Source organism: Molothrus aeneus, chromosome 4 (genome assembly GCF_037042795.1).
Source record: "Molothrus aeneus isolate 106 chromosome 4, BPBGC_Maene_1.0, whole genome shotgun sequence".
In the NCBI taxonomy this organism is placed as follows: Eukaryota; Metazoa; Chordata; class Aves; order Passeriformes; family Icteridae; genus Molothrus; species Molothrus aeneus.
Window position 1 is genome coordinate 61,260,748 of NC_089649.1, and position 22,158 is coordinate 61,282,905.

Genomic DNA, 22,158 nt, shown 5'->3' on the forward strand with positions numbered 1-22,158 from the left:
CAATTACTTTCCAATACCTATCACCTATGTTAGACAGTGAGCTTCTACTCTAAACCAATCTGTAAGTGCCACCATCACAGCAGATGATGGAGGCCAAGAAGAAGGAGAAAGGCTGGACACACCCAGTTCCCTCCATATTGCCTCCTGAACCACCATATCAAAAACCCCAAAATCTATTTTTTTCCACCCCATGATAACTTCACTATCATTCTACCTAAACTGTTGTGGCTTGCTGGCCTTCATATAAGGTTGGTAATTTGCTCCACAGGTCATAATCAAAACCACAGGTGTTTTGGGCTCTGTGCCAGGGCTTCTGAGCCCCCTGGCAGGGGTCCTGGCCGTCCTGGACAGCCAGAGGGATGTTCTGGGTTCCCACACTGGGGGACCCATTGCTCTCCCTTATCCTCCAGGCTCTAGCCAAAGGTGACTCACTGCATCACAGTCCTGCAGGAGGTAAGGCAGCTTTCCCTGACTGCTGCGGGGAGAAAACACATCCCCTGACCCAAGCAATATGTATTCTCATCCTTTCTCTTTTATTGCCTTGCTATCTTCTTGGCCCTCTTCTGACCTTGGTAAAATGACTGAGTTTTGCTCTCATTCTGTTTAATGTTTTCCCTGAAATTAATGGGAGCAGAAGGGATCCCAGTAGGGAATCTGCCACAGGATCTTGAGCCTGCTCCTTACCACAGTGCAGAAGCAGAGTTCTCCCATGTAAACACACATTGCCACCCTCAGCCACCACCAGATACACACACAGTGGAAGAGCATTTCAAGGGCTGCCTTTACAGGTGACAGGTGAGGGTGTGAACAATCCTGCCTTGCAGAGAGAGCACCTATACCAGGTACCAAGATAAATAACACAAATTTACATACACAGGTATCCAAGATTAGACTCCTTGCCCTGGCCTGGTTCCTTGACCTACTCATTGGAATTATGCAGCTTTTCAAAAGCCCTGGTCCGTGGCCTATTGACCTGAATACTTCACATCTGTTACATACTACGTTCTTGTTAATGTCCTACTTGCTCTCACACCAGGGGTACTCAACAGAATCCTCTCCAAATTTTAGGCAGGACTACAGTGTACTCCTGAACTTTCTGAACAGTGACAAAGTCAAAGTAACCAGTGAGGCCTCTGTCAGCAATTTTAGGCTCTTGGTCCTTTGCATATACTGAAGAAGCTCAATCCCAAAATAGCAGCTGAAATTACACAAGTCTGAGTGTTTATAATCAATATTTGTCTTCAGGCACTTCCAAAGCCTGTGTCTCCTTAAATTAGCATTGTATTGATTTAAAACTGATTATAGTGTTCAATTATACCTCACGACAAGGCACCTCAAGAGCCACTCTGTGAGCTCCCCTGTTACTCATGCTGATTGCATTAGGCACATGTAGTTCTGAAACACAATGAGCTGAGCCCTGTCACTCAGCTCACTCACCCACAATCAGCCAAGAACCAATTCAATCCAGATTCCCAGCTGATGAAAACCAGGGTCACTCCACTGACATCAAGTCTATTTGCACCAGCTGGCTTAAATGTTTCCAATTATCAGGAAATATTACCCATTAATTTGAAAGCCCTTGCCACACTGAATTATTTGCTATTGTGATGTCTCACCCTTACCTTGTGTCTCCAACACGTGAGAGTAACTCACACTGCCTGCCTGAGACATACATGAGAACAAAGGTGACCTCTAATGCTCTCACCACTGAAGACACCACCAAGGCTCCATCATAAATCTCAGTTCAGGAACCAATGAACAGATTTCTGCTTCCCCTGATGACTCAAAGGCAGCTCAGATTTACATAGAAAACGCATATTTCAATAGTTGGAGAAAACTATTAACCTAACTGTCTGCACTAGGCTTTTAATGTAAACCCTTGGGCAAATTTGGGAGTGCTGAGCCATCTGTGGTCAGGGAGCTCTGGAAAATAATATCCAACCTTTGAAACAAGGCACAGTATACTTGTCTTGAGAGTACAGTCAGCTAATGCACAGCAGCAGATTCATGTTAATGCCGATAGCAGGCAAACAGCACAGATTTAGCGCAGCCTGTGTTGACAGATGTCATCACCTTGTAAAAATCCCCTATACTGGAGACCTATGCAAGACCAGCTGCAGTTTCTCTAATTATGTGCAGTCTTGCTGATGGAAGTGTTTTGTTGCCTATAATCTGGTTATGCAGCACATGTACTGTTAGCATCCTGTGACAGGGAATAAACTCCCCCGGGTGACTGCACTTCCATGGCATCTCAGCAAACAACTCTTCACTCAAAAATAGCATTTTGCTTTTTTTTCCTACTTTGATAGTACCTTTCTCTATAAAGAGAACCTTTCACATCTAAGTTAACACTAGCTCTACAAATTGCAAAGGGTGCTGCATATACATAGGTTTCCCAACAGAAGAGTCATTCTGATTTGCCCATGGAAACTGCATGCCATTTCAGAAAATATTCCCTAATATGTTTTCAAGGAAAGTAGAAAATGAGAAATATGTGAAAATATATGATTCTGAAAATACAAGCTGTCAGGCACAATTTCAAGGAACAAGATCTAAGTTAGGATCTTCTGAAGGCTAGATCCCATTGCCCACAGAGGTATCTGGTGCCACAAAGATGCTCTCCATATATGAGACTGCCACATTGAGCCTGCATGTGTGGAAATGCATTTAGGAGAGGTTTCATCTGTGCTATTCTGAATTGGTAGCTGGAGTGCAGGCAAGGTAACCTATAGCATCTCACAGGATAGTAGGCCTGTTCACTGAACACAGTCAAACCCATAGAAGTGTCGTAGATTCCTAAATAAGGGACTTTTTTTTTTGCAAGTGTTAAAACAGCATCTTCTAGTAACTTCAGGAAAAGCCAGCAGAGAGAAACACTTGAGAAAATCAGGGCATTTTTTCAATATTAGATACCCAACTTTAGCATCTCTTTTTCTAATAACTGGAATCTTCTAAAAATACAGGCATGTCTTATTTTACAAAATCAAGTCTCAGCAAGTAAATTATTCCAATTCACTGCTGCAAAATGAGATCTAGCCTGTAGTGACATTTTCACAGCCCCATGTGCTCTTCATATTCGGATTTAATTGGAGGCAGCTGAATCAAATCTTTCAGTCTAGTTAAAACCTGAACCATTACTTTGAAATGTTTCACTTTCTTCATTCATTAAATAGAGGATCTAAGGTGACTGGGCTGATTATCCTAAATACTGATCTTTTAGTTTTACCTTCAAAAAAAACCTACCTATGCAATGTCTGAGCCTATTTCCACATATATAAGAAAGAAAAAGTGATAAATTTCTTTATGACATTGTAAGCATCTTAATCTTCCATGTCTGTACTGGAAAAAATCATATATATGCACAAAGTTTTAGGTCCATTTTACACAGCAGCAAGTGAAAATACAAGTTCATGGTGGTGAAGAACCTTAGCCAGCATAGCCAGTGCCTATGCATTCATTAAAATACTTTAAAATTTCACCTCCATATGATATTTCGATAAACCCAAAAAATATTACTGCATTTCACTCACTAACCTTTGTCTTGCACGAGTACTTCCAGCTCTTCTCGAATCCCATCATACCAGCTGGTGATGTCCACATGGAGAGCATAATCACAACAGGATTTGGTATCAGCTGCCTCATGCCACTTCTCAAAGGAGGTCAGTAAACTAGTTCCAGGTTCTGGAAGCACATGATCAACTGAAAAAGAGATTGAGTGTCTGTTAGCAGGACAGTATGCACACTGTTCAGATTTCCCCAGTGTGAGCAGCTTTCCAGCACCTCAGCCAGAAGAGCAGCCTTGGAGGCAGTCTGTGCTGACTGTAACTCTGGGGTGTCAGCCAGGTCCTGCTGCCCCAGGTGCAGCAGACTTTGTGAACAGTCTATACTAAAGATGAGTCTGGCAACCTGCTTGGTGCAACATCAATTGACACACAAAGGGGGAGCCAAACACCTCACAGTTTAGGAAACATTTGTCTTTCCCCTTATGGTATTGTAAGAGACCAGAGGTTCTGGCCTTCACTGTAGTTCTTGTCTGATGTGTCCATTTCTATGTATTTCACAGTAAGCACAATAATTAACCAGTGCCTCACAGTCTCTGAACTGGCCCACTCTGCCCCACCAACACATCAGTGCAGATGTTCAATGTTTTCTCAGCAGCCAAAACTGGGAATACAGCCAAAGGTTTGAACAGGGGTGACGTTGAGCACAAACACTGTCACACTATACAGTCCATTGAATGCCTTGCCTCTCCCCTGCCTCAGCCCTTCTGCCTCTGATGGTGCCACACCATCCACTGACACAAAGACATGACTACTTATGCATAGGTACTTCTCTCTGCAGAGCTAGTTAGTACAAAAACAAATCAAGATGGGCTTACCAGTGCCATCTGCAAGCCTAACTCGACACAGGAATACTCAACTGAAGAACACAGACTGAAAAAAACTATTAACAAAAGGAATGAACAGCAGTGTATTTTGTGCCTATGGCCATAGAATCTTTTAGCTGATGCCTGCTGCTGAATATGGGTAATAGGTAACGCCAAAAAAAAAATTCACATCCCAATTCAGTGGGAGTAAAACTCCACTGGGAAGCTCCTCTCCACAAGGAAGCTAAGACACTTTATGGCACCTGAACAATTGCCTCACAACATCTAACCAAAGTCAAGTCACAGCCAGAAGGAAAGAGATAAATCATGTCCCACCATCTGTAGACACAAGAAGGGTCTTTAACAACATGAAACACTTCTTTTCACCAACAAAGATGTTCCTCTGGGACATCTCTGTTAAGGTCTTCCTCAATTCCTGCTGCCAAATCCAAGTTCATAAATAAGCATATCTTCATATTTTCAAACCTCTTGAAATGGCAGTAGGTGGGAACAGCAGATCTTTGTCAGATTTTCTGTGCCATATACTTACAGCACTACCTACACTGCTTTCCAAAAATCCCAAGATTACATACATTATCCCTCAGTGCTTGTTCTGTATTTCAGAGGAAAATCCAAGAGACAATTCCACATGCTGGTATTTCTTTCTGAGGATAGGTTCATTTTCCGGCCAACCCTGGTTAACAATGATGAATGGATCTCAAACACAATGCCCAGAAATTTGAAGATTCATTGCAGAAGATCTCAGAAAATCAGAATGAAGCCTCTGGTAGCTATCCCCACACAGAGACAGCTCTGCTGGTACTCACTGATCATGGTGGTGCCCCCTGCTAGTGCTGCTTTTGTGCCTTGATAGAAGTCATCAACAGCAGTCATCCCTTGGTAGGGCTTCTGTAGGTAAGTGTTGACATCTATTCCCCCAGGAATAACCATGCGCCCATTAGCCTCTATGGTCTTGACTCCTCCAGGAACAATCAGATTCTCTCCTATTTGCCTGCACAGCAAGGAAAGCCAGTATTACTTTATTGGAACAAGCACAGAGGGCAAAGCTATTTGAGGCATGTAGGGGAGAGGGAGCCTGGGCCCATACAGCAGGAGGTGGGTCCCCAAAGGCAAGGTGAAGCTCAAGCACACGCTCCCTCTGCCCTGCCCAGCACAGCAGAACAAAGCAGAGCAGAGCTGACTCACTGGGCCATGAGCTCTGTTTGCTTTGCATGGCTCTAGTGGCCAATAAAGGAGCTGTAATGCTCCAGCATTAAAAATTGATTATTTTTTATATGATTTCTATCTTTAAACAATTCAAATTATGTACACTTAATGCTCTCTTGGGGGCTCCAGTTTTGTATACTAGGTTCTTAAATAAAAATAGGAAAACATAGATCAAATACGGGAGCAAGCTGGAATTGTAAAAATATATAGCAGAAGCAAAAGGCAGAACATTTTATAATTACTTTGTCATCATGCAATGCAAATGTATCCTTAAAAAGAAATCTAAATAACCTAAGATACAGAAATACATATCTAAGAGACCTAAACATGTTTAATCTACCATGTCCCATATTCTTCATCCTCCTCTTGAAGTTAAAAGCCAGTGAAACATTCTGCATAACTGTGTGGAAAAATTATAATTAGCCGCTGCTGTATTTTTCCCCTCAGGTCTTCAAAGCAGGATTTTTTTTTCACTATTCAAAATATTAATCTGTCACCCATACCAATATCAAACTACAGATACTTATGATCAAAATACTTGTATTATTCATGGACTCAATTACAAATAAATTAAACTTTTTAACTTTTAAAGCCACACTAGAATTTATTGTCTACTTTGCATGGCACCAAACAGGGAGAGAGGTCTATGTGGAAGCCATGTCCCTGCAGTGTTACACCACAATATATTTGGGCTTAGAGGAAACTGTGAGGTAATTAAAGTTCATTTAGTTTATCTTATATTACAGACACAGAGTTCTTGGTCCTAATTTTCTTTTCTCTGGATTAAATAACTTTTATCCACAGCTAAATAAATACCTCAGACATCTGAGCTGCTGAGTCTGTTTCCCCATATTAAAAGGCAACTCCCACCTACAGTTCAAAACACAGCAACTGATTAACAGCCAACTGTGATAAGGTAGAACCAGAAGTGAATACAACTCTTCATTAAAACCAGTGGGAAAAATAAGAAAAAGGGGGAAAATTATTCACATTGGAATCTGGCCAAACTGGCAGAGTTAATAAATAGCCCCAAGAGGTCAAGAATTTGTTTCATATGTTATGCAAAAATGTCACCGGCAGCAACTCATCTCCTGCAGTGCCCCGGGCTCTTGCTGGAGGGAAGCACAGCCATTCCATGGGCAAATTCCTCATGGGCATCCCAGGAGGAGTCACAGCTCTGAACAAATCCAGGAGGGCTTACTCATGAGAGCTGGCACCTGCATGTCTGGCACCTAAAAGTCATCAACATGTGCAGCACTGCCATAGCCTGTGTGCAGCTGCACAGTGTGAACAACACCCTGACAAACAGGGAACCAACGTGGATGCAAAAACCAGCAGCTGCCCAGCACTTCCAATTGCATAAACAGAAGCTGCAAGCAGCTCCTCTGTTTTAAAATGTGCCTTACAAAGGCATATCATAAGGCACTGCACCCATGAGCAGATTCAATGGCTGTATAAAATTAGGTAGCCCCATGTGTAGCAATGGTGTTGCACTATTTCATTAGTCAAATCTATCCCCAAGATTTTAATCAGAACAATCCTCCATCTTTGTAGAGCATTTATGTGGCTAAGAAATTGAACTGGGAAAAAAAATTAACTATGACCCATCTCCTCTGAGTACCTCCGAGGAGTAACTGCACTTCAAGTACTAATGCACCTTCTGAGAATAATATAAATGAAAACTTTCACAAAAAAACAACTAATTTTTATTTTCTTCCACAATCAGTATCTATCAATTTCCTCCTCAAGAAGACACATGTCCTAACAAAGAGAAAGTGTGCTACCTATACATTGAAGTTTTTTGATGACTCAATGCTCATTATTTTCAGTGTATGGTTGAGTAACATCTATTCAGCTGAAATCATCCATATTGAAGTGACATGGGACCAAACAGCCTTTGTGGATGATGCTGCACTACTATCTGTCAGAAACCAGTCTCATCTATTGCCCTGGCATCAAGATTAAGGCTGGGAGAAGTCTGATCTTCGCTCTGCTCAAGGTTATTTTTATTCTGTCCAAGTAGAACAAAGAGTAGGAGATAATGTGACAGGATTACTGAATTGCTCACTCATTAATGCAAAGTGTATGTGAGTAAGAATGGAGTTCTATTACTTGTGGGTGAAAAAATACAACAGTGCAGACAACTGCATTCTAGACACTGTACAAATGACTGAGCTGGTTTCCTCATATGTCAGCAACCAGAAAACTCAGACCCATAGGAAGCTGATGCTGTCTGCCATTTTCAGTTGAACAAGTTGGTAAATTCTGTTGTACATGAGCTGATTAAAGCACAACAGAAACAGCAAGCTTCAGCTCTTCCTAAGCTTCATCCAAGGAAGCTGAAAACCTACCCCAGAACTCTGTGGTGGTGCTTCTCCAGTTATCAAACCCAGACCTTTTTTAGGCATCTGAGGTTCCCCCTAACCTGACTCATCACTTGCCCAGCTCTGGAGGCCATGCCCCAGTCCCCCACCCTGCCACTGTTTGTCCCTCCAGCCCAGAGGGACCCAACCCTTCCCCTTGGCAGGGATGGAGCAGAAAACAGCAAGAACCAGACCATGACCTGTTCACTTGGCACAGGGCTCACTTCCTCATGTGATAAGAGAGGCAGGAGAGATGTAGGCAAAATACATTATTTATATGCCAATTTAAATTACCAAATATTTAAAATACTATTTAGATAATGGAGAATTGCCTCTCAACTGCCATCTGAGTGTTTAGGGCTTAAGTTTCAGGTAGGAAAAATCCACATGCACTGCTGCTCCTTGTACCTAGGGAGCCAGTTTGAACATCGATTGGCAGGAAGAAACATCGACCATCCTCCAAACTATAGCTGATCTTCAAACACACTCAAGGTTACATCTGCTTTCCTCTCTGCAGAATGATCTGCATTTAAAGCATTAAAAGACCCAAATCTTTTCATTAGGCTGCAAGAGAAACCCAACCCTCTCTTTTCCAATCAGTTTTCATTTCAGAGCGAGAAAAATAACCCAGATCTTTTATAGCCCGGTAAAACCAGGACACTACTGCCTATTCTGGGTTGAGTGGTTTGGTGTCTGCTCCATTCTGTGTTAGAATTCTGTATTATCAGCAGGATCTGCAGCTGGAAAGTTATAGCATCAACTGAAATGCAGATGACTGAGTTTCAAGGTCCAGCTCCAAACAAGCTTGAGCCATATTTAACAATGATGTTAAATATTCAGGCACAATGGACAGTTCCACCTGAAAAAACTGAGAGATCAGACAAACACAGAGCTTTCTTAGGTTGCAAAATTTATCATCTGAACGCAGTAAGAACCCAACCCCATCTCACAGCAGGCTGCCCTCACAAGAGGGGGCAGGACTTCTTGCACAGTTTATAAAGAAAAATCTTGGGTCGTCTAAATCTAGGGCATCAGGCATAACTCAGGGTGCTAAATAGAGAACTTGCCTCCTTGTGCAAAGATAAATGCTTCTTAAAAATTAAGATCTTGCCCGTCTGTTCATTATTAACCCTAATTAGCTTGGGCAGCTGAGATACTTCCTGGAGGTACAGATCCACGCACGGATTTCAGAGGGAGTCAATGTACTTAATAAGGGCAGGTGAAAGCTTGGCATTGCTAACCTGCCCACTAACTACCATTGCATTTCTGGAATCAAAGCCAAAAATTCACAGCAGTTTCAGGCTCTCATGCATTTAGTTGTTTAAATAGTTCTGATGCTTACAAGTGTTAATAGAAGATTTGTATCTGAACTAACAAAATCATGGAAAAACTCAACAAAAACACCCATCAAAGAGAGCACAACTTGGATAACTGTTGCTTTAAAAATAGATGCATGTTCAAAATTTTGTGTCCTCTCCACTTTTGCCACTTCAATTAACACTACAAATGGAAAGGCAGAATAAAGTATTAAAAAGAAAATTTCACAATCCATTGATCAAAGTATTCAGATTTTTTTCTGTTATAATAACCTGAATCATAATAACATATGCAGTCACAGATATATAAAGAATTGGACTTTTAATCTGATGTTACATTCTTAAGGAGCTCTGAAAACAAGTAGGCAATTAATTATTAACCAGATAACCATAATTATATTTCTGTGCATCAAATTGTAGCCACTGGAGACCAAGCTTCTTAGGTCACTAGTGAAAGTGTTTAGCAACCATGAAAAAGGCTTTGATCCTTGTGTACATCAGAGTGCTCATACACTACATAACTTTGCAAACCTTAGAGACCCTCATCTCCACAAAGCCAAGGCAGGACCAACAGAGCACATGGACATCTCTGTTACAGTTTCCCAGGCTATCAGTAACACAAATTTCAAGTTTTTCACCTAACAAATACTTTCCCAGTTCCTGTATTTTATAGCCTGATAAATCAGGACTTTCTTTCTAATTGTGTAACAATGCATAACAACATTATAGGAACAGAACGTGCTGTGGTTCAGCATTAACCAAGAGGCAACTGAGACATAGCAGGTCCTCATTTGCATCATGCAACATGAGGCACATTTCAGATTTCTGTGCCCTACAATCCTTGGGAGCATGGCTGCACTTGCACTGACTAGGTACAGGGAGAGATGCTGTAGAGAGCTTTCTGCCATTCATGGACTCAAAAGGTTTCCACTGTCCTTACCATTACTTCATTTCTTGAGAGTGCCTACTTGCCTTAACTATTTCAGAAGAAACTGTGATTGAACTGTTCGAAAAGCAAATATCTTCAATTTACAGCAAAGAAATTTTCTACTTATCTAATCTTAGTGAAGATAAAATGGCAGAATTTAATAATTAAACACTCCTCAACTACAGTCTCACATTTAGAGGTCACTGAAATTCTGCCCACAAAAGATTTTAAGTCAGCACTATCAAGAAATCACAGTAGTCTGTGTTAACACACATGCAAAAAAAGTAATATTTAATAAAAACCAACTTTATAAGTCCATCTTCAAGGTACAGGTCTGCATAGAAGGAGTGGTCATCATTGATAATTCTTCCACCTTTAATGAGCAGTCGGTCACTCTGGAGGAAAAAAAGGAAAAATGAATTTGTCAAAATAAATAAACATAATAATGTACATATGATAACAAATATGCTCATATTATAAAGAAAGCCATTAATATCAAACACTATGCTATATAAAGGGTACCTGTGGGTACACAGTGGACAGGATAGTTTCATTGATAGTTTCAGTGGACATGATAGTTTCATCCTATTTCAGGAGAGTTTCAGTTTTTTCCTGACTTTTGGAACATGAGACCTCATTATCATCACAGTTCATTTTGCTCAAAGCAGCCATCACTGCACACAGAAACACCTGCAGTGCCACTACACTCCCCTTTTACCACCTCATTGCACAAGGGCCAAAAGGGAAAGAGAAGACGCCAGAAGAAACTGCTCAACACTTCAATGGCCAAGCTGAGCTCACTTGGCACCCTTGGCATCTCTGGAAAAGTAAGAAAACTTTGAATGGAGAGTCACAAGGTCCTAAGAGGCTGCTTCGCCCTTCCACTTAGAAATTCCTCACCAGGGAAGCTCCTTCAACACCAGCCCAGCAGGAGCAACTCCTGTGCAGCAGCCAAGGGACACAGCCCACAGCTTGTGCCTCCGGTACCATGGTACAGACCCACAGCTGAACACAGAGCTTCTATGGGCATGAAGAATTAATTGTAATCAACTCCTGGTATTTTCTAAAGTGCCAGGAAGAAAACTTTTTTTTTTCCAAGAAGGACTGTTCAAAATATAAAGTCTGCAAGAGTTACTGTTCACAATTGTCTGCTTATATTCTTCTCCATTCAAATGGTTATATTCTGTTCTCAAAAACTACATTTTATAGAAAACAGATTTTACCAGTGCATATTCCAGAGAACCAATACTTAAACTCTCTCACTGAAGAAGTCATACTGGAAATGCCAGCCCCCTACCACCTACCTAAAGACAGGGCAAGTCAGGCAAGCACTCCAGTGCTCTTCTGACTTTAGCTGGGGTAGTTAATCTTCCTCACAGCAGCTTGTAGGGGGCTGCTTTGGATTTGTGCTGGAAACAGTGCTGATAGCACAAGGATGTTTTACTATTGCTGTGCAGAACTTAGAGAGTGAATGTCTCCTCTGCTCAGCACCAGGAAAGAGGCTGGGTGAGCACAAGGAACTGGGAGGGGGATAGCTGGGACAGCTGACCCAAAGGATGCTCCATACCATTTGCCATCATGCTCAGCAATAAAAACTCATGAGGAGGTTGATGGGGGGAGCACTGCCTCAGGACTGGCTGGGCATCAATAGGTGGGTGGTAACCAATTGGGCTGTGTATCACTTGTCTTTCTTTGGTTTTATTAATATTTTTTTATTTTCCTACCAATTGCATTATCATCATTACTATTATTATGATTATTCTATTTCCATTATCAAAGTGTTTCCATTTCAACCCAAGAGTTTTTTCACTTTTACTCTTCCAGTTCTCTCCCCCATCCCACAGTGGGGTGGGGTGGGGTGGGGTGGGGGAGAACTGAGCAAGTGGTTGTGTGAGGCTGAGCTGCCAGCTGGGGTTAAACCATGACAAGTACACTTTAACACTTTTGGAAAGAATTTTGCCAAGTGACTGTGAATGCTGGAGAACTCTTAAAGAAGTCAGAACAATTTTTTCCCATTCATACATAAAAATAGCCATTTAATATAAATTATTTCCTTGGCTCACCAGACAATAGCTCAGAATCTCCAGTTTGTCCATGTTTTATACTACTCAGTCCAGATTCAATTCCAATTTAATTACAGCATGACTCAGGCATATAAACTATGAGCGTCCTGAGTTCCTACTTTAGAAAGCAAACAAGTTGATATATTCTTAATCTATAAAACCAGGACAACAAGACCAATAAATTTCTAAAAAAAAACCTGTTCATTAAAAAGCGCTAAGGCAGAGCTAGGGGTGTTACAATGTAACCTCTGTTATGCAATGCATATTTACTTTTTAGCTCGTACTTGAACAATTTTGCAGGTTCAAAGCATTTATAGCCCTCTGTATCATTCTAGAAAAAGGAAAAAGGGAGAAACAGACACTTTTAAAAGAGGAAGAAGGGGGGAAGATATTTTAAATACAGTGCACAACAAAAGAGTATATACACAGCAGGTCTGAAGCTCTTCTCCAGAGAAGTGCTGCAGCAGCAACCTTGGGGGCCGGGGGGTAACCAGGGCACAGAGCTATGATGACATGTCTCCAGGACCTGCCTCAGACATTGTCACCCTGTCATTAGAGAATGGAGATGAATGCAAGTCCTCCATCTGGAATTTGCCAGAGCAGGCTCCCTGTTTTCTCCCCAGCCTCTCTACTGTCACTTGTAATTGCAGCAGGACTCGTGAATCAGCAGCCAGAATAGTAATAAGTTATTCTGCCATGTGCAGGCAGTTGCACCTCCTCCCTATGATGATTTACTGCACTGCCTGCTGACCTGCAGGGACCACCATCTTGTGAGCTCTTTTTAAGCTCATTCAATTGCCTTCCTAAACATTAACACTGTCCAATTACAAGAGGCACAAGCTTACTAAGAGAGGCAGGCAGTGTTCCCAGAGCACTGCATCTGTCACTGCTAAGGAGTGAAAAAATCAGCACCCTCATCAAGAATTTCTACATTTCATTTATTTTAAAACAGGAGAAGATGCATAGTAAGTAGAAAGAAATGTAACAGGCAAGGAAAATAAAAGCTAAAGTGCAGCTCCACAAAAATAACTGCAGACATAAGGATTTTAAATGTTTTTACATATAGATATAAATATGAAAGTAACAAAATTGGGTATTAGAATAAGCTGATCTAAAAAAGATACAAATTCAGTCTTAAGAAAGAACTCAATTATGGAGTCAGCCATTAAATTAGGCCTCATATCCTATAAAGGGTTACTGAACGTTCAGCTACAAAGTCTCTCCTTGTTCAGAATTTTGGAGGGTGTAAGAAATTCTGGCAGAGAATAAATAACCTGCACTTCATGGAAAATTTGAAAATTTTAATTCTTTGCACCTCAGAAGAAAATACAAACAATTCAGAATTGTTGCAAGAGTAGTCCTGCACCTGAGGCTAATGTTACCCCAGCTGGGTATAGGAAGTCATGGAAGACTGGGCTGCCAAAAAACCACACAACCCCAGGCAGCCACTGGGGACAGTGCTGTGGAGCCTTGCCCAGCTATCATCAGAATCTGAGAGCTGTGGAAGCATCTCTAGCATGCTTCCATTCCAGCATATCAGCCAATTCAGAAGAAAAAGAGTTCTGTTGGAACATCTCCAACCACCTTGATCGAACATCTCCAACCACCTTGATCTGCCAAGTGTAGGACACATTGCAGATTGCTGCAAAGCAAAGCACCTTGAGGCAGATGGTGTTGGTGGGCACCAGCAGCCCAGGTGAGGTTTGGGTGTCCTGTGGACACCTCAGCAGCACACTGTGCCCAAGCAAACCAGCACTGCCTCAAACACCCTGCTCCAGACCAGGGCTGGCTTGTCCTTAGCCAAAGCAGCAGTACCCAATGCCTGGATGCACAGATCACAGGGATGCACTTCCATGAATAGGCTGGAAAAATTACACAAAAATAAATTACTAGAAAGGAGACACAGATTAATGTTGACAAGAAATTTGTTCCATTCTTCATGAAACAAGATTTCATACAAACGATTAGTTCACATGCAGTATTCATTCCGTGCTACAGCCCAAGCACAGGCTTCAGGGACAGCCACTGGAGCCTGGGTGATCCTGCACTGGTTTAGGTCACTGGTCCTTGCTGCAGGGAAATCCTGAACAGAAACCTGGGCACACACAGGCTCTGTGAAGTGGGTTAGCACAGGCAGAAGGCTGTGTGTGACCAGGGGCCATTTATTATTTACCAAGGGCATGATGTCAGGCAGACTGCTTGCAATTTTCTTACCAAGTGACAAACGTCCAGGTAAACTAGGGACCAGAGTCCCCTTCTCCCTGTTTCAGGCTGGAGGAGAGACACACTGCAGTGCCCTGGGGAAAGCAGTGAAGGAAGGGAAGAGTGACCTGAAGTTCCTGAACTAATCCTGGCAGTGCTGGCCTGTATTTCTCCTTCCCAGCTGTAATCTCCATGAGGAAGAACACCCAGATCCCAGAGGTACTCTCAGCCAGTCACTGACCCCCAGGTGCTCTCACAATGCAAACAGCAATGGGCTCATCACTCAGCTCAGGAGGTGACAGCACTGTCAGCCTTTCTAGGGTGGCTGCCACCTTTCTATTCAGCTGACAGGTGCCTCAGGCACTGGTGCCCTGCCTGCTGAGCTCCAAGGGCTCCATACCAAGCCTTCATTGCATTTCCTGGCACAAGAAGCTGCCAATCCACCTCTTCCCACTGCAAGCCGAAAGAAGCTTCTGGGGCCCTCTCCTCCCTCCAGGCTGCCAAGGACAGACAGCAGGAACATAGCAAAACAGAGAGGGAGTATTACCTAGAGCAGTTAATGGGATGTCAAGATGCAAGGGGTAAAAAGGCCTGCTCTCATTGACAAGGGAGAAGCAGAAAGCACACTGTAAACCCATGCTCCACAGTCACTGCTGGGTGTGGGAGCCAAGGTGTTTCTTCTCCACCCATCACTATTGCAACGATGCAACTGCATTGCTGCAATGCTGCTTGCCTCTGAGCTCTGTGCCTGGCCATGACACAGCATCAGCTCAGCCACGATGCACATCTGCTGTGTCCCCTGCAGCTCCATTCCACAGGCGCTCTGGCACCTGCCAGCTCAGCCCACTGCTGAGTGTGACACAGCCACTCCTGCTACTCCCAGCCCTTCGCCTTCAAGCCCTGCACACTGCTTCCCTGGGGATCTCCTAATCACAGTCTAGCTTCTCCTGCTTAACCTGGCAGCAAAGCTGCAGAGCTTAGTCTGTGACATGACAGCAATTTTCATGGCAGCAGAAGGAGATGACACAAACGTTTGCTGCAGGAGGAGGGGCTGGCTGCTCAGACTGGAGGCGGTGGCTGTCGCTCCCTCACAACCATTGTTTCCACTACAGCAGGAGCAACACCAAACATCTGTAAGCTGGTGACTGGCACACTTGGTACTGACTGCCTGTTTTGCTGGGGTTTGAATCAGCTTGGCTCAGCTCTTGTGAAGCGTGTCCACACTTTCATGGACACCGATGGCAAAAGGCCAGCAGAGAGAAGCAGCATCTGACCAAGCTTCAGGACCACCAGCCTGAGCCCTGCCATGGTCCCCATGGCTCCATGCAAATACAAATGAAACCAAATTCTCTTGGGCAGAAAATCACTTTGCTGTGGATTATTCGAAATTACAAACCAAATGTTAGAGCAAGAACAGTTGCAAAGAAATTTAAAATTAGCCTTTTCCCATTCACCCACTCCCCTCAGAGCTAGTGGTATCTAAAAATACACAACAAAATTCAAATAGCTTTTAGACATGCAGTTCTCAAATCTGCTTCTTGGGACTACTAAAACACAGTAACAGAAAAAAAAAAAACTGCCATAAGATTTACCAAACATTATTTCAAATTGGTGCAGTGTGTCAAAATACAATGCAGCACAAGTTATAGAAACCACACAGTTCTTTACAGCACAGATACCTATGCAATGCATCTGCAGGAACCTTTCAGAGAAAACCACACTTCTGTGATACAAGATGGAGTTTAAAAAAAAACAACCATTATGTATTCTAGCCACACAAGAAGAATCCAAGAAATTCCAAGAGTAGTGTTTCCATCAAATAGCAGCATCTGTCCAGACTGCAATTCCAACACATGCTATTACATTTTTGCTTTTCTTCCACAAGTGGAAGATCTTCCCATTAGATCTTCATCTCTAAATCAAGTAAGCCATATATTTTTAATTATTGACAGTTTGCTTTACCTTTCATATACAATTAACTTCAGATAACTTATCCAGCATACAGGTCTAAGTGCTGTGCTGCTTAATTCTTGGTTTGGACCTTTACAATTGCTGCATTGCAGCTTTTTTCAACCAAAAAAGTCTTTGCAACACTCAAACCCAGATTTTCCACACCTAGAGGATGAGGAAACAGCAGTGATTTCACCCTCTGTGTAATTGTAAGGACTTACTAGAATATAACATTGTCTATACATCTCCAGAGCAACAATGGCTGTTTTCTCTAAAACCCAGATTAGTCAAGAGCCCTGAAGATGACTAAGGATTTTATGCTAAATAGCCATTTGAAAACAGTTTAAATTCTAAATCCACCTGCACTTCAGTTCTCTATAATGTCATGTGGTTTAAAAGGCATCAGAACAAATGCAATAGACATAAAAAGGCATTAAGCTATGTTATCACACTTGCAGCCAAGACATTACTTTTTTAGCATTTGAGAGGCAGAATTCTTTGTTACTAAGGTCTTAAAGAGTCCACTGAGAGTTACAAAAGACACAGAATTCAGTTCAGAGGAAAGACACAAGAAAAACAGGCTGATATTTGTGCTCTCCATGATTATCTAAATCTCCACAAGAGGACTATTTGCATGGAATACATTTCTCAATGGCTGAAGACCCCATGGCAAACAGTGGAAGGAGACACTCAGAGCTCCTCTGTGCTTCCATGTGTTCATTCTTGCAGACTTATTTCCCACAATATACAAGAGATTTACTTTTTTTGAGCGTGTGTGGATATATTTGGTTGTCTTTTGTCAGAGCTGCTCAGATTCAGACCCAGCTGTGATACAATACAGTTAAATTACCTCACTTTAGGCAAAGTACTTACAAATAAGGAACATTTTTAAACTTAATGGCAAAAGAAGAAAGATATCTTTCCCTAGAGGAATGTTTGCTTAAAATCCTTTCATAAGGATCAAAGAGCCGTAAATGGGATTTCATGAAGTACTGTCTGCTTATAAAAGATCTGCTTTATAATCAGCAGTATCCCTCCTTTTGAATTCACATCTAGATTACCCTCCATAGGAAGTGGCTTTTAGTTAGGGTGAACTCTGAATCAACTCTGGGAATTCCTTGTAAAACACTCCATCCTTGAGGCATCATTTCCGATAGGCCACTAATGGAGAATCCTTCTTTTAAGGTTCTTTTCTTAACAGATGCACTCTACTATATGGCAATTAATTTAGGAAGGATTATGCTGATGGTAATAGTGCTGTATCTTGGTCTGTAGCCAATGTATTCATTCATCTTTATTCATTTAAGAGATCTGATGTTCTTTTGTTTCCCCTTTTGAGACCTGGCTTCCTATTCAGCTAGCAGTTTCATTGCTTAATCACCCACTCTAAAGGGGCTACTCCTACAGCTACCAACTCCATGGGGATTTCTTCACTGAAAATGTCATCTTTGCTTTGCTTTTAGAGGGGAAGCACAACAAACATCTTATTGATGACAATATTCTTTGGCATCAGCAGGGGTTTCACCTAAGTAGGGGCTGGAGGGCTGAAACCATTGCATTGTATGTTGCTATACCCATCCCTTGGGTTACACACAGGTTATGTCAATTAAAGGGGATCTCAAAATCTCAGCAAGCCATTCATAGGAAAGCTTTAACTTGGGAAGAAAATAACAGTCATTTACATCATGGCTGACCTCTCTAGGGCACTGAACTGAAAATGTGTTTTATCTAAGTTCTAATCAGAAACCTGCTTCAGGTTACTGGGACATATCTGACTTGGCACCAATCACAGTCAAAATCCAACTAAGACCATATGGAATCCCTTCTCTGACAGAGCAGGTGGATGCAAGTGAAACAGAATAGTAGAAAATGCCTTTAAGATGATGTTAGCAATGACAATTCACGATCAGCTAAATGCAGTGGATACCATGTGTATTGTTTGCACTCCGACACTTTGTGCTGTCATGTTGTGTACCCACCATTTCTGCCAATGAGAGCAAGTTGTGATGCTTGCTGCCTCACCTCACATGCTATCAGCCCTGATTGCCCTTCCACAGCCTCTTCACTCTGAGCACTGCCTACTCCTCTAGCCAGCCACCTGGGTCCTCACTATTACACAGAGGAGATTTTACAGAGTGTAGACTTCACTGAAGTCAGCAGGAACATTTATTATTCATAAACAATACCTTACATCTTAAAACTCATTAGGACATGCACTACAGATGAAAACTTTTGTCTTTTGACAAGCAAACATAATCCCAAAGTATCTCTGTTTCAGGGGACAAGGCCACCATCTGCACATGTAGCAAGATTAGAAACCTGCAAATTATTTTGCTGCTCATCTCTATTCCTTCTTTCTCATACATACAAAACCATTTATCTCTCTTGTATGTACAAACCCCAAGTTTATCTCAACTAACTCCCAAGTGCTTCACAAGCCAGTGGCCTCTGCTGGCTCCTTCAAATGAAAATGGAAGTTTCACGTTTTCACCACTCAACTAATTCTTGATTCTGAAAGAAATAGCAGCAAAGCAGACAACAGATCCTGATCTCTCATCAGAAAAGTGGTTCATTGGCAGCAGTTGCTCTCAGCACTTGCAAGAAGATTCAGATAAGCACCCCACTGGATCAGATGTCTTCCCAGACAGACGCTGTCCCCTTTCCAAACCTGCCCAGCTTCCAGCAAAGCACAGCTCAGTTCTCTGCGATGGCACCAGCTATGATGCTGAAAACACTGATGCCCTGCTGAGGGCACTGACTGATGAACTTGCTGTGGCAGTTAAAGGAATCTCTGCCCCAAACCCTTCCTTCTGTCCCTCTGCCAAAGGTTTCAGTCTCCATAGAAATGTCCCCAGAAGAACCTACTCTGAATGTAATTTAAGTCACCATATGGAACTGACATATGAAAAAGTAGCCACATTTTCTCCTATAGAAAAAAGAAAGGAAAAGATGTGTCACAGAATCATGGAAATGGTCGTTGGAAGTCAAAAAACTTACAGTGAAGCATCTAAAGCATCCCCAGAGGCGCCAGGCTGCAGTCCAGCCCACTACACAATGTGAATTCACATATGTTCACTGATAGATTAGTAAACTGAGAGGGGACAAGTCTGTTAAACAGACACACATGGGAACATGTAATTTTGAGGATTAAGCAAATGTTCAAGAGTAAGAAGGCATCCAGAAGTCCCAGGCCTTGGTGTTTTAAAACAGGACAAAAAGTGCTGTCTAAATCATCCAAAATCTTGCACCAAGAGCAGATAGTAACATGAGGCAGTGTTCCCATGGCCAGCACTCAGTAGGCTTTTCAAACACTTCTGGCAAGTAACAGAGCAATCTGAGTGTAGCTTTTATGCAGCTATGTTAAACAAACGTGGGTGGTAAAAAACCATAGTCAGGGGAGATACAGAATAGATCCAAACCTAGACAAGGATTTTGGTCCTCCATCCCAGGTACTCACCATGTCCTGCATCTGTAGGATATGTCCCCTCTGGTGTTCAAAATGAATTGGCTGGCAGCTCTCACACTGCTGCTGTCTCACACCAGAACACTACACATTATCCCAGCACTTTGTTCAGACCAAACAGAAAGTTTCCATCCTGAACCACTGTGTCACACAGAAAAAATCCTGATGAATGGATTTTTTCTCTCTCAAGGTATTCTGCCATCTTCAACTGAAGCCTACTTGCTTCTCATCTCTCTTCATACCAGTTCTAAATGTAACAGCTATAATTATTCTTTCTGCCCAGTCCTCTGAATTTCTTCAGTCTCGCCATTTTTCTGCATCTGGTTTTTTTTTTTTTTCATGCAGTGGCAGATCTTCTATTTTCTTTTTTTTTTTTTTTGTTATGCTCAATAGTGAGATCCTTCCTCTGTAACACCACATTTTTGTGCTCTCTATCTCCCTGTGCCTTACAGTCTGTCAGCTCAGGACCAGCAGTGCATTTCCCCACTCACACGCCAACCCTTGGACCATACCCAGAAAGATGATTCCCTTTTTTTTTCCAAGGGATTCAGGCACCATTTTCCTCTCCCAAATGCCTCCTTGCATTTGCCTTGGTGACTAGCTATTCTGCCTTTACTCAGTAGAATTGTGTTCACACCTCCTCTTCACTGAGCTCACACAGATTATGTTTTAATGGGTGCAGTTGCTGCTGGAACAAATATGTCCTGTCACAGGCATTTAACATGCCACATGCCTTTTTTAAACCATGGTACAATTCTGAGTTCATCTAAGCTCAGGCCTTGTTTGAAAATTGCCAACTGCTACCAAAACACAGAAGCCAGAATAATTTGTAACAGGTATTTCTGTGTCATCATGTCCATTGATTCCCTGTAATAAGTTGCACAAGAGGAGTATAATAGTGATGTTAAAAGCAATGGGCTGGGGGGTATATCCTGAAAAATCTGGTGTGCCTGAGAACATCCTGCACAACCAAAGCACAAAAGATTGCCACCTCATGCATAAAAACACCTCAGCAATGGATGTGGCTGTCCATACTACAAAGGCTGGGAAAAGTGCTCCTGCACTCTTGGCCACCCTTACATCATGCACCATCCCCTGCTCCATCCCCAAACAACACTCCTGAACCAGGGGTCTGAAACCCACCTGCCAAGGACTTCAACACAGTGCAGAAGACACGACTGAAGTGCTTAAACTTACTGGTTCAATGCATTTCTATTATACATCCCCAAACTGGTCTGGTGCTTCAAATACAGAGGTCCTTCCCCTCCTCCCACTGTAGTTACACAAAAGGGTCCAGTCTGACTCACAACTGAATGGCACCTTACACAGGCACAGTGCTGGTGCTCCACTAACAGCAAGCCTGGATGCTGCAGGGGATGCATAACAGGCAGCAGGGCAGCCACAAATGAGATAAAATGCAAGAAGCATGAATGTTCACAAGCTGAAATGGAAAGGGAAAAAGAGGCAGATGATACAAAAAAAGCCCATGCAGATCGGTAAATGAGAGCAGGGAGATGCCCAGTGTCAAAGAGGGTTACGTGCAAGTGTCTTTACCACAAGCAGGGGGAGAAGGGAAAGCAGGAATAAAGCTGCTTTGGGTAAAAGAGGTGCAGGGGCTGTCAGTCAGGCCCTGCAGTCTGAAGGAGTCAGGAGATAAGGCTCAGTCAGACTAAGCACAAGGAGGAAGCTATGGCCACATGCACCAAGAGCAGTAACCCAGGCAGGATACCACTCTTGGGAAGACAACCCTGTGGTGTCTGCTTCCACACCAGTCAGAGGTGAAACCAGCTGCTGCCTCTTCCTTCCCTGTTCCTGATGCTGCAGACCTGATCCCTGAGGGAAGTTTTGGCCAGGTACTGACTGCTGCCTGCAGCGCCTGTGGCTGGATGCTGTTGCTGGGTGTTGCTGTTGTGTGCTCAGGACAGCTCCTGGCCCATGCAAGTAACACAGACTTGGTACTGGAAAACCCACAGCAAAGTATCAGCACCCAGGACACCATCAGAAATTAGTTTGTCATTTCTCCAATGAACCCAGGAGCCGGTGTAGCTCCAAAAAGCAGGAGTGTGAGTGGGGGAGTGTTAAGAACAGTAACAAATGACATTTTTATATAATTTCATCATCACTGTTGTATACTTCCACAGAGCTATCACATTTCCTTAGAGCCCAGAGGACTTGAAGCTACAATGTATTTCCTTAGTGGATGAATGAAACATCTAATTTACCACACTGGAATGGGGCTTCAGAAGATACACACAGATAGACCCTGTGGGTTCTTGTGGG

The 22,158-nt window shown here is 42.6% G+C and overlaps 1 protein-coding gene across 2 annotated transcripts in view; it reads right to left on the reverse strand.

Annotated features, from left to right (window-relative positions):
* The window catches only part of CRMP1 (collapsin response mediator protein 1), a 50,424-nt gene that overhangs the window by 23,081 nt on the left and 5,185 nt on the right, over positions 1-22,158 (reverse strand). For both annotated transcript variants that reach the window (XM_066548624.1, XM_066548625.1), the window contains exons 2-4: positions 10,507-10,595; positions 5,194-5,378; positions 3,535-3,699 (exon numbers count right to left, since the gene is read on the reverse strand). In XM_066548624.1, the coding sequence (XP_066404721.1) occupies positions 3,535-3,699; positions 5,194-5,378; positions 10,507-10,595 (439 nt within the window). The remainder of the gene's footprint in view (positions 1-3,534; positions 3,700-5,193; positions 5,379-10,506; positions 10,596-22,158) is intronic.